The 12835-nt window shown below is 36.7% G+C and overlaps 1 protein-coding gene across 1 annotated transcript; it reads right to left on the bottom strand.

Moving 5' to 3' along the window:
• Window positions 1-11728: 11728 nt before the first annotated feature.
• Window positions 11729-12835, bottom strand: LOC106324769. The gene is made up of 2 exons (XM_013762750.1): window positions 12541-12835; window positions 11729-12273 (listed from the first exon to the last, which is right to left on the bottom strand). Exons 1-2 carry the CDS (start codon window positions 12688-12690, stop codon window positions 11830-11832), a joined length of 594 nt encoding a protein of 197 aa, XP_013618204.1. The 5' UTR covers window positions 12691-12835; the 3' UTR covers window positions 11729-11829.

Here is a 12835-nt window from a genome sequence, read left to right as displayed (position 1 = left end):
AAAAAAAAAAAAAACTAACAATTTACTCTATCCTTGTGCTAAACCAATATCTTAAACCACTTTCATATCGCATGTCTCCCATAATCACAATAGAGCTTAAACGATTCCTGACTCCCTTATCAATGAATTTAACAAGCTGAACTGGTGTGAGCTTCCGATTTCTTTCTCTCCATATGCTATGGTCTGTTGCTTGAAGAGATATTTGATAGTAAAGCAAGTCATCATATCTCCATCGGTTATAGAGGTCATCATATCAATAGAAGAGCTTAATTTCATTGTTCAATACATTTAAAGTTATTTTTATTATTTAAATATTTCAGAATTAAGATTTTTTGATAATATAGATTTTATTTGTATCGCATTAGTATAAGTATCATTTGGCTTATTTTTCAATATCGTCCGTTCTATTTTGTTGCATCCATACTTAAACTAGCTTATTTTACCTGTTCCATTTCTTTTCATTTATTCCAAACATTATATATATATATGTTATCAGAAATTAAAAAATTTGAATACTGAAATAATTAAGTTGGATACTTACATGCACATGGGCGGTCGATGGTATCATTTCGAAGAAAAAAAAACAATCAGGAACTTTGCACCAAAAATAAAAACAATCAGGAACTGAATAATGAGATAATTAAGTGGGATGATCAAATGCACATGGGTGGAGGGTGGTACTGGTAGATGATGTACTCGAGACTCTAAATGTCGTACCATGATGAGATCATTTGCATGGAGATACTAGAATTCGTACCATGAGATCGTATGGAGGATCATTTTATAATGATTATGATTGAGTAAAGACGCTCAATCATCATAATCGTTCTAATCGTAAACATGATAACCGATGTTATAAAGTTCTAGTGCCGCATGTCCGGGCGACGGAGATATTTTTTTTAGTTGCAAAAAAATTAATTTTAGTGCCGCCTACCACTTGTCCAGATCAGAAGGACAATTTATCATTTGTCATCTTGAAAAAATGTTTTTATTTTTTCCAAGGAATCAATTATAGCCAAATGTTTTAACGTAACTCTTCCACCCTCGCGTCATTTGGGGAGCGAATGACCAAATTTGTTTCTGTTGGTGCAGTTGAACAACTATATATTTTTAATAATCTCAAGTGATAAAAGAACTAATTTGAAGTTACAGGGCCATGTTATCACTAGTATAATTCATAATATGATCGAACATGTTGAAACAAGTTATGATTTCACGGTTTTGAACCCATATTAAAGATCTGATTAAAGTTTTGTTTCTATAAAATGTATAGAGCTACATGACATACAAACAAAGTAGCAAACTATTAGCTATCTAGTGTTATCGTAAGTTAAATGAACTGAATCATAGAATAATTAAATGTGAGAATCATATGCATATGGGCGGTAGATTATAGAATTTTTACTATTATTAAACAAGAGATTAAATCTCTTATAGTGTGAAACTATTATATCCAACCATATATACACCGTGTGAAACACAAGAACCTGGAAAAAGAAATCACTTTACTGAAATGCTTTATTGATATTCAACTTGAGGACAATGTTAAAACCCATCATCTATTAATACAAAGATGTCATCATTATCTCTAATATGCCTTAACACCTGATTGGAGCACGTCGAATCTATTGGCGGTGACGATTTGGTGAGCTGGAAATGAGACCGTTGCAGTCAAGCCGTGCACACTCCTTCGCTGTGTATGTTCCTCTCCCATGCCTTGACCGTTTTTTGTCTCCACCTGATGATAGGCTTCCTGAGACATTTCGTTGGGCTGAGTATGTGATAATGTGATGGGTTCAGTTTGGTTAATACACCCCCTCAAACTTGGCGTGGGATGCACGGAAACACCAAGTTTGTTATGCAGCTTGAGAAACGCCTCATGACCAAGAGACTTAGTGAAAACATTCGCAAGTTGCATAGAAGCAGGGATGTGTTTTACCTCTAGAGCTTTCAAAGCAACCCGTTTCCTCACATAATGGTAGTCAACATCGAAGTGTTTAGTCCGTTTATGGAACATCGGGTTTGCCGTAAGACAGACGGCAGAGAGATTGTCGCAGAGGAGTAATGGATTTCTCTGTTGCTGAAGACCCATCACACGCAGAAGATTATGAAGCCACACTATCTCTGATTCAGCCAACGACATTGTCCTGTATTCAGCCTCCGTAGACGATTTGGACACTGTCTCGTGTCTCTTAGCTGACCAAGATATGATGTCTGACCCGAGGAGAGTACAGAAGACACCGGTTAACCGTCTTGTGTCTCTGCAGCCTGCCCAGTCGCTATCACTATAGCACACCAGCGTCGAGTCAGTATTTGCTTTGATTCTGATCCCCATCTCCAAAGTCCCTTTGACATACCGTAGAATTCGCTTGAGAAGAGGAAATCTGACTGACTTGGCATGTGCATCTTCTGACAAATGTAGTTTACAAAGAATTGGAGATCCAGTCTAGTGAGTGTAAGATACTTAAGCTTACCAGCCAAGCTCCTGAAGCAAGACGGATCTGAGAACGTTTCATCTTGACCATGAACTTTATCAAGCTTCAGAGGTAATGGTGTTTCAATCGGAGCACAATTTTTATGCCAACATTAATAAGAAGATCAGTTGCATACTTTGTTTGATTCAAAAAAAGACCATCAGAGTGATGATGAACATGTATACCAAAGAAGTAATGAACAAAGCCAAGATCCTTCATTCTGAATATTGTATTCAACTGCTTGAGAAGACCTTCAAGAAGATCAGTGTTGTTCCCGGTGACAATCATGTCATCAACATACAGAAGGAGATAGATAACATCTGATCCACGATGGTAGATGAACAGAGATGGATCAGGAAAGCTGCAAGCAAAACCAAAGTCCAGAAGAAAATTACTGAACTTGTCGAACCAAGCCTGTGGTGCCTGTCTCAGACCATATATCGCCTTCTTAAGCATGCAAACGTAGTCTTTCTTTTCTGGATCTTCAAAGCCCGGTGGTTGCTTCATAAACACGGTTTCCTTTAAGTCCCCATGTAGAAACGCATTCTGAACATCCAGTTGCCTTAATGACCACTTATTTGTGACTGCCACATGTAAAACTGTCTGTATTGTAGCAGAACGAACTACTAGACAAAAAGTTTCAATAAAGTCGATACCTTCTTCTTGCTCATTACCCCTTGCCACAAGTCTTGACTTCAACTTCATCACTGTACCATCAGCATTACGTTTGATTTTATGAACCCATTGACATCCTACAGGATTCTGGCCATCTTCTGGTGGAACCAACACAAAAGTCTCAGTCTCATCCATATTACCCATCTCAACTCCCATTGCCTTATTCCAACCGGGACGTTTCAATGCTTCCTTCAGAGATCTTGGTTCTGTAAACTCATCTTTCACTGTAAACAAGGCATAGCGTGGGTTTGGTTTAACTATGCCTGAGCAAGCCCGAGTGGTCATTGGATGAACGGCGGGTTCCAGAACAACTTGCTCTGCTTGATCTGGTTGTTGATGAGCAGGAGAAAGAAGAGAAATGTTGTCATTATGAACTGGACTAGGTGGAGGCAAATGTGGTGTAAAGGTGGTGTAGCTACAACAGGCGGAACAATATTGTCTCCTACAGGAGGAGAAACTTGATGACTTGAGGGAAGAATCTCCTTTTGAGGTAGAGGTAGCATAGGTTCAGACACCACTGGAGAGGGTGCAAGATGAGCAGATCTCCACATATTTAACAAGGTAGACTCTGTGTCTTTGTGAAAGCTTATGTAAATGTCTTCAAAAGGAAAGGTTGTTTCATCAAAAAGAACATGACGACTTATGAAGACTCTTCCAGTTGGAGGATAGTAGCATCTATATCCTTTGTACTTATCATTGTATCCAAGAAAGACACAACCTAAGGACTTCGAATCAAGCTTGTTATGCATGTAAGGACGCAGGGAAGGAAAGCACTTGCATCCAAAACCCGTAGAGTTGTATACACCGGAGCTGATCCAAACAACATCTATAAGAACTCTTGTGTTCAAGAAGAGGAGAAGCAGGGAGAAGATTAATCAGGAAGACTGCAGTGAAGAAAGCTTCAACCAAAAAATGTTGAGGAACACGGCCATGATACATCATTGTAATGTCAATTTCTGTCAAATGCCTATGTTTCCTCTCATCTAAGCCGTTCTGTTGAGGCGTGTGAGGACAACATATGCGTTGTTGAATACAGGACTGAGACAGAAGCATCAGGAACTGCTTACTGAGAAATTCTCCTCCACCATCACATTGAAACTGTAAGATTTTACTTTGAAATTGATTCTCTACAAGTTGCTTGAAACTTATAAAGACCGAGTAAAAATATGACTTTTGCTTCAGTGGATAGAACCAAGTGAATCTTGTGTGATGATCAATGAAGATAACATAAAACTTAAATCCTTGATTAGAAACCACTGGGCTTTGACCCCACAAATCACAATGTATACGCTCCACAGGGCGTGAAGAAACAAAATCAGACTCAAGAAATGGAAGTTTACAGCTTTTCTCAAAATGGCATGCATCACAAATAGACTTGGCACTTGCCTTATTCAAAACAATTGCCTTGTTTCTAGAAAAAAGAAGAAGGATATCCGAGTGAGCATGACCAAGCCTCTGGTGCCAGATCTTCTCACAAGCAGCTTGCTGACGCGTAGAGTAAAAGGCCTGAACCGGATATCCTTCAGAACATAGAGATCGTTATGCATGTGACTTTCCGTTATCACCTGCTTTGTCAACTTGTCCTTAACCAATACAGATTCATCATCAAATGTAAATTCACAAGGATAATTTGAGGTGAGTTTTGATACAGAAAGCAACGATTTAGTTATAGCTGGACACACTAGAACGTCATCTAAAGGTAGAATACCTTTTGGTGTGTGCAGAGGAATAGACCCAATGTGAGTGATGGGGAGATAATCGCCATTACCAACTATAACCTGATCGTTACCAAGATAAGGCGCAGAAGATTGCAGCTGAGATCCATCATTCGTGATATGAGCAGAAGCAGTTGAGTCTGGATACCATTCCTGACCAGTGAGCTGAACTTGATCAGAGAGTTTCATAGTTGTTAACGCATTGTGAAGGTTCTTTGGAGGCTGAAACTGTTGATCAAAACAGTTGTAGCAACGATTAGCTATGTGACCATACCGTCCACAGATCTGGCAAGTTGGTCTGGAGCCTGAGGTGCATCCTGAGAACTGTTGATGAAACCCTCTTCCTCTAGTTGAGTAGGAACCAGAGCCATATCCTATGTTTCCTCTGTTATTGAAGAAGCCACGACCTCTATTGGAGTATCCTCGATCAGTATGGAAAGCTAGGTGAGGTGTCGGAGTAGCAGCCTCATTGTACACTTTTAACTTGTCATCGAAGTTGACAAGTTTAAAGACTGTATCTTCAAAGGTTGCATCAGGAGAGGAGTCCATAGAGTGCTCAATGACCGTACAAATAGACTCATACTCACGACCCAAACCGGTGAGAGCAGCGTAAATCATCTCTTGTTGAGACACATGACAACCAATAGAGTCAAGTTGATCACAAACAGATTTGACATCGTTCATATACACAGTCATGGTCTTGTCTTTCTTTGACATACCTTGCAGCTTCCTCTGAAGATCTAGCTTGCGAGTTGTGGAAACCTGATTGTATTTCTTCCCAAGACTGAACCAGACGTCTTGAGCGGAGGTGAGACCATACACGGAGCGAAGAGCTTCTTCTGACAACGACCCAAACAGCCAAGCCATAACCAACTGGTCACGAAGAATCCATCGAACAAACTCAGGGTTAGCTTCCTCTGTCACAACATCACCATTTCGAACTTGAACAGTTGGCGACATACGAGGAGAAGACCCGTTGAGGACCCGTTGATGAACCCTAGAAGCGATTGACTGGAAAAAAAAGATTACAACTGTGTCTTCCACAAAAAATTAGTTTGTGGAAGAAAGCTTACTCGAACTGTGTCTTCCACAAAAGGTAGTTTGTGGAAGAAAGCTTCAACGTCACGCATTGTGAAATGTTCAGACATGGAGTAGAGATTTGATCTGGTGGTTCGGCCATGGCTCAGGATTTTCTCGCTGAGCTCTGATACCATGTGAAACACAAGAATCTGGAAGAAGAAATCACTTTACTGAAATGCTTTATTGATATTCACCTTGAGGACAATGTTATAACCTATCATCTATTTATACAAAGATGTCATCCTTATCTCTAGTATGCCCTAACACCTGATGGGAGCACGTCGAATCTATTGGTGGTGACGATTTGGTGAGCTGGAAATGAGACCGTTGCAGTTAAGCCGTGCACACTCTTTCGTCGTGTACGTTTCTCTCACACGCGTGTTTTGTCTCCATCTGATGATGAGCTTCAGACATTTCGGGCTGAGTACGTGATAATGTGATGGGCTCAGTTTGGTTAATACACAGTACACGTCTTATATGATACAAAGTCCATATTTTATGAGACTCGGGGTTTATTTTGGATTTTTTGGTCTTACAACTTGTCTGTTAAAAACAAAACAAAAAAAGTTCTATTGAGCAATGAAATAATTAAGTGGGATAATTACATGCACATGGGACCATCGTTGAGATCATATCATTTTGAAAAACAAAGGAAATCCAGCGTTGATAAGTACTCGAGATTCTAATTAAACGCCGTACCATGAGACCATACGTATATCATTTTTTCTGACAACATTTATAAACGGTCAAACATCAGCATTTAATAAATATCATTTTTAATTTGCAAAATCATTGAGTCAAACACTCAAACATCATAATCTTATATACATACATATGTTGCCAAGAAAGAAAAAAAAAATCAATTTCGTCAACAAACGGCCGTAGTAGGGCCGTGCCATGAGATCATTTGTATATCATTTTCTCTGCAAAGTCTGTATTGAATAGACAATGCTAAATCTCAAGTGATAATTAACGATATAATTTTATTAGTCGGACCTTTTGAATAAACTTATGGTGGGTTAGTTGAAGTTCTCACGTAACTCTCCTCACCTAATTTTATATCCAAAAACAAAAAGAACATTTGAATATCCGTTGCTAAATCTCAAGTGATAAAGTAATTAATTTGAAGTTGTTGGGGTCTTTATTAAAATACGGAAGGTTTAATGTTTCTTTATATCTCTTGAGGGCAACAAGTAACAACGATCGTCGTTTCCGCGTGTTCTTGTCTGCGTTTAGGCCATATATAGTGAGATGTTCCTTTTTGTCATTTCGACAGGGTCCTCAACGCTTATTTTCTGATCCTTCTCTTTAAATTTTGTAAACCGGGTAGCCGTAGCTTAGTGGTGAGTGCTAATTTGGAATATACTCTGAATCTGTTTGTTTAAGATTTGGGTTTAGCCGGAAAAAGTTGATATTATTTGGTCAGTTTGGGTTTACGTTTCAGCTCAGATATTTTACAGGTTGTCCAGCAGACGATTTTGCTACTTCTAGCATTAATTGAAAATCAGTCCAAACTTGGGCTAGAATGGTAACCAGTCCAATTATAGCACTAATTATGGGTTTTTGACCAATCGGTTGATCCGATAGAACGTTATTTAAAAAGTTTATAAATAGATCCGATTTTCATCTAAGGTCTCATTTCTTTTTAGAAGTTACACTAAGCCCAAAATAAGCTATTTGCTATATATTTTCATGAGGTAATGCCCATTAAAACAATAAGTCTTTGATCCAAAAACAAAATATTTTCAAGTTAAAAATGGACATGGGATCTTAAAAATCAAGAATTTTTTTTACATCGAGAGGCATTTTATCACTTTTCAATTGCATCCAAGAACACAATGCACTTGAAACACTTTTTCATGGGATCTACTAGAGAATATACATATTTACCCTTAGTGAGAAGAAAATAAGATCTTTCTTAGACAAAAGAAAAAAGAAAGTGTTTTTTTATTATTGTTTTTCTACTTCTTAATATTTTATTTTTGTTTATTTTTAAATTAAAAATACATATAGCCAATTTTTTTGATATAATAAATTATATTTTTTTTATTCTCTATAATTCAATATCTACATTGATATTTTTTTGTTATATTTTAAAATCTATACTTGTACACGTATTCAATGATTGTGTTATGGATGAGTGATATGTGGATGTTTGAAAAATATGGATAACTATATGTAGAATATAAGCATAGAACGACACATGTGAATGAGTGTGAGAAGATAAGCGTGGACGGGTAAACATGGACGGCTATTTGTGGACGAGTAAAATTATGATTAAAATTCAAAATTCAGCATACTACATATCTCATGGTGGAGGACTGTGACGAGCTCGAACCACCGCAGCTTCACCGAGCTCATCCACGACGATGTTGAGCTCGGAATCCATGGTGTGGCTCACCGGGAAGAGGAGCTGACTCGTTTTAACCGGGGCTTTTGGAGGAGGAGATGACTCGTTTTAACTTTTTGGTTTGTTTAGCTTTGTTTTCATCACTTAAGCTTTTTTTTTCTCGACATGTACATTGTAGTTATTGATTTGAAGTTATTAATTTGTTCATCCTTGAAATTGTGGATATTTTGGCATCCATATCATAGTCTTTCAATATGTTACATTTTTAATATCTATGTTTAGTGTTTGAGTTACTACTCTATCAAAATAATCAAAATCTTCTTGTCCCCGTCCACAGACCAACATTGTTGTTGGAGTTGTGTCCTTAAGTTCAACTATTGTGGAGCTTGCTCTGATGAAGCTTCTGAAATTTTTACATTCATCTCCGTCCACGTATCACCCGTCCGCGTATCATCCGTCCACGCATTGAGTGTCTATTAAGGGCAAAGTTGTCCACAGATTATTGTTGGCCCACAACAACATGTCTCACATGTAAGAAGTGACTGAATGTAAAGAAAAGTCAAAAAGTGGTCTAGAAAGTAATTAACTCAAAAATCAAAGAAAATCCAAATGTGATAGAAAAATGTAGGGCATGTTTATACAACCGCTGAACAAATATGTCAGATATTTAATATCAGACGCACCGTGTTGCTCAGTGCCTCTCATTCTTCTAGGATACGTTTATATATTGGTTTGATTGGTGTCTTCACTTACTTTCTTTAGGCAATTGTCCAGCACTTGTCTCTTCAAGAAGTTAAAGTGATCAGAGAGACATGTTTACACTGATGGATGATGGTAAGATAAAGTATGTGTTCACAACTGGGTTAACCAGAGATCAAAATGTTTTGATGGAAGTGGTAGTTTTTTTTTTTTTTTTGAAATGAAAAGTGGTAACTTTCTACCAATATGTTGATCGATAAAATGCATGAAGTTGACATTGACAAGGTGTTTAATAGACTCTATACATCTATAGCTTCCTCTTATAGACAGATGTCACATACTAATGTTTAGTTTTGCAGTACGGGCCTATATACTACGATGATCTTATGGATGTATGGATGTGTGATGATATACCGGAAGTTATAATAATACAACGATTTTATTTAGTTTAAAATTACGTAAGAATCAATGTTTTTTATTCATTGAAAACTCTCAGGTTCTAGCTGTAACAAAAGAAATAAGGAGAATTGGACTATATAACCTTCAAACAAATTATAATTCATTAGATAACTAAAATCCATAACTTTCATTCACAGTACATGTATTTTATGTAATAATGTTATATTACTCTTCAATTCCACATGTGTAACCAGCTGAGAATTATTTATTAAAAAAAATATTAAATAAATAATTTAATAAATTGTGGTTATCATTGTTCAACATCTCTTTCTCTTATTATTCCTCTTCTCCTCCAATCTCTGTTTGTTTTTCATACATACGAACACAAACTACTAGAAGAAGAAAGAACATGGATTCTGGGCTCGTGGAATTGAGTTTGGAGGAGAAGATGGCACCCTAGAGAACGACGAGGTGACGTGACAATTTCTTTTTTTTTTTGTTTTTTTAATGTTGATCTTGATTTTTTTGTTGTTATTTAAATTGTTATAGTATGTTGTATTGATATGGTACGGTGAAGAATAATTACTCTGGACTAGTGAATGCGTGTATCAGCATGTCTGTAAACAGAGGATGATGTGAAAAAGATGAACTCGCCGACTACACTATATGTAGTGAAAGAAAATTATAATATAGTACGATTCTTATATTTTTGTACAATTCGCAAGTACCAAACTAAATAGTGTGCTACTGTTGTTGTATTATTGTACCATCGATTGTTTGATAAATTCATTATTTATCAATTTCTAGTTTACAACTATATGTACTATACTATGTATTTTGTTCTATACTATTTGGGTTTAGAGTTTATACTTGAGTTTAGGGTTTAATAATTAAGATTTAGGGTTTAGTATTTGGAAAGTGGGGGTTGAGGTTTGGATTTAGTGACCGTATTATGGATGTTCCATTTGACGATTAATAAAAAGTGTTTTTTTTTTGCTCACTAATTTGTACTATACTATGTATTTTGTTCTATTCTATTTGGGTTTAGAGTCTATACTTGGGTTTATGGTTTAGTGATTAGGATTTAGGATTTTGTATTTGGAAGGTGAGAGTTTAGGTTTGGGTTTAGTGATAGCATTTTTGGGTTTGGTATTCAAAAATTAGGTCTCAGTTTAGCATTGAGGAGTTTTGTTTGGATTTAGTTTAATATTATATAATATTATATACTATTTTCAGATTTTGATAATTAGGTTTAAAGTTTATATTTGGGTTTAGGGTTCAGTAATTAGGGTTTAGGGTTTAGTATTTAGATGGAAGAGTGATGTTTAAAGTTTAGGGTTTAGTATTTAGAAGTTGAGGTTTGGAGTAAAGTTTAGAATTTACTAGATGTGAGTGGATTTTGAATTCTATTAATTTTAGTGATATGGTATAGAAAAATCAGATGTATATTTATGTGTTAAACAAAAGTGTGGTGTTGATTGTATTATGTGTGATAATTAATTGTGGGGTCTCAAATTGTTGATGTCATCAGTTTCTCTCTTTATTACTGGCAACTTGAACAAGGTAATACCGGATAGAAATTGACATAATTGTTATGGACTATGTGAAAGTCAATGTTCTGTAATTAATTTCCTTTTCAAATTTGGTCATCTGACAACTTCATCCACGAAATAAAGGGTTTGTAGAGATAAACTTAAAAACCTATGAAGAAAAAACTTAAAAACCTATTAAAGTTTATCTAAATAACTAAGATAATTAAACAAATAAATATAATAATCAAAATAGAAATAACTCTAATATCTCAAAGCTACGCTGCATCACGTGATCGTTACACTTGACTGGCGGTATAATCCCTCTGCTTCTAGAGTTTATTTTTTTGTTTTTGCTTAGGAAGTTAAAAATTTGTAAGCTATGGGCGGGCTTAGTTAGGCTTTTTCTCACTGGAGAATGGATGTATTTTAATTTAATATTTGTTGAACTGTTATAAAGCTTCTTCTTTCTGATTTTGTTTTTTGTGTTCACTCCTCAGCTTAGAACTTGATCTCACCATAAATGACTGTATCTTACAGTTATGATTTCATCAAACTGACATTAAACTATCAACACAAAACCAACACAAGTCTATTGTAATGTCTTAATCGCATGTAGTTAGAGTTTTATGCAAGCAAAGTAGTACAAATACGTATATTATGAGAACTTCCAATATAACATCAAGCAACTCTCTCTTCTATCTTTGATGAAATCAATCAATACTTTTATCTCTAGAAGACAAGCACCTTTACTTTCTCTTTTGTGTTCTATAAAGCTCATTAGTGCTATTTTTAGTTTGTGTCAATAAGGCTTTAATAAGCTAGAATCCTTCTTCTATAGAAACTTATTACAAAAAAACAATTGTACAACAATGTTTTTAGTTGAGTTTTGTTTATAGAGAAAATAATCAATCAGCTTCTTGAAGTCCATCCAAAACAACAGACCCAACCAACAAAACAACAGCTCCAAGAGCAAAAGCACCGCCCAAAACAGCTTGAGCAACCACCAGAGTAGTTGAGTCATCAGGAATCAGAACCACAGCTACAATAGCAGCCGTGAGAGCCGGGAGTGCAGCCGAGGCCAAGACGGCAGGAGATGTACCAGCTAAAGTTTCAAGGAGACTGAGAAGACCGAGCTCCTCGGCTTTGGAGAAGACACCAAGCTTCTCAAGAGATGACAACGTGACTCCCAAGTCTTCTGCTTTTGAGAGAAGACCAGATTTCTCAACGTTGCTTAGTACTTTTCGCTTCTCTAGATTCTTGAAAACGTCGACGTTTACTTCTTCGCTCCCTTCGAAGAATAGTCCCGCTCCGTACCATTGTTTCTTCCACTTGGCGTCATACTTGTTCACCTTTGATTCATTAATCACAATTACACAAATTTTAAAAATAAAACTCTGCTAGGATACTAAGTGATTCAGCGCATCTTATGATTAAAAGCTTTTCTAACAAAAAGGTCACGTCAAGCATGGAGTTATTTACATTTAGTCGATAGATATATTTTTCTATCGTCAGACCCAGTAAAGGTTCGTACTTTATGCAGCTTTCATGAAGTGGCTCGTGAAAGGGACATGAGATCTCATAAATTGAGCTAAGAGAGATAAGTAAGAGAGTGTTACCTTTTTCTGGGGAGCCATTGAGACGACGGAGAAGGCTGCTGGTGATTTAACGGCGGAGTATGACCGGCGAAAGCGAGGGAGAACGGGGTTGGAGAGAAACTGTGTTCGCGGGTGAGCCGCAGGAGACGATATCGGAGCGTTGACAGCCATTGGAGGAAGATCGAAGCAATGAAAGAAAAGCAAAAAGCTTTGGAGATGTCTTCGTGTGTTGTTTCGCCGTTCGGACACTATCTGAAAATCTCTGAGGACAGAGAAACTGCCACGTCAGATGATGTCTTTGTGGTTTCAGCCAATC

The sequence above is a fragment of the Brassica oleracea genome, chromosome C2 (assembly GCF_000695525.1).
Source record: "Brassica oleracea var. oleracea cultivar TO1000 chromosome C2, BOL, whole genome shotgun sequence".
NCBI classification, from domain to species: Eukaryota; Viridiplantae; Streptophyta; class Magnoliopsida; order Brassicales; family Brassicaceae; genus Brassica; species Brassica oleracea.
The sequence above is the reverse complement of the archived record's forward strand: the minus strand, read 5'-3'. Positions and strand labels throughout refer to the sequence as shown.

Coding starts and splice junctions, on each gene's coding strand:
- LOC106324769 (XM_013762750.1), bottom strand. CDS start 12,690: ATGGCTGTCAACGCTCCGATATCGTCTCCTGCGGCTCACCCGCGAACA. Junction 12,274..12,540: donor CAATGGCTCCCCAGAAAAAG/GTAACACTCTCT, acceptor AATGAATCAAAG/GTGAACAAGTATGACGCCAA.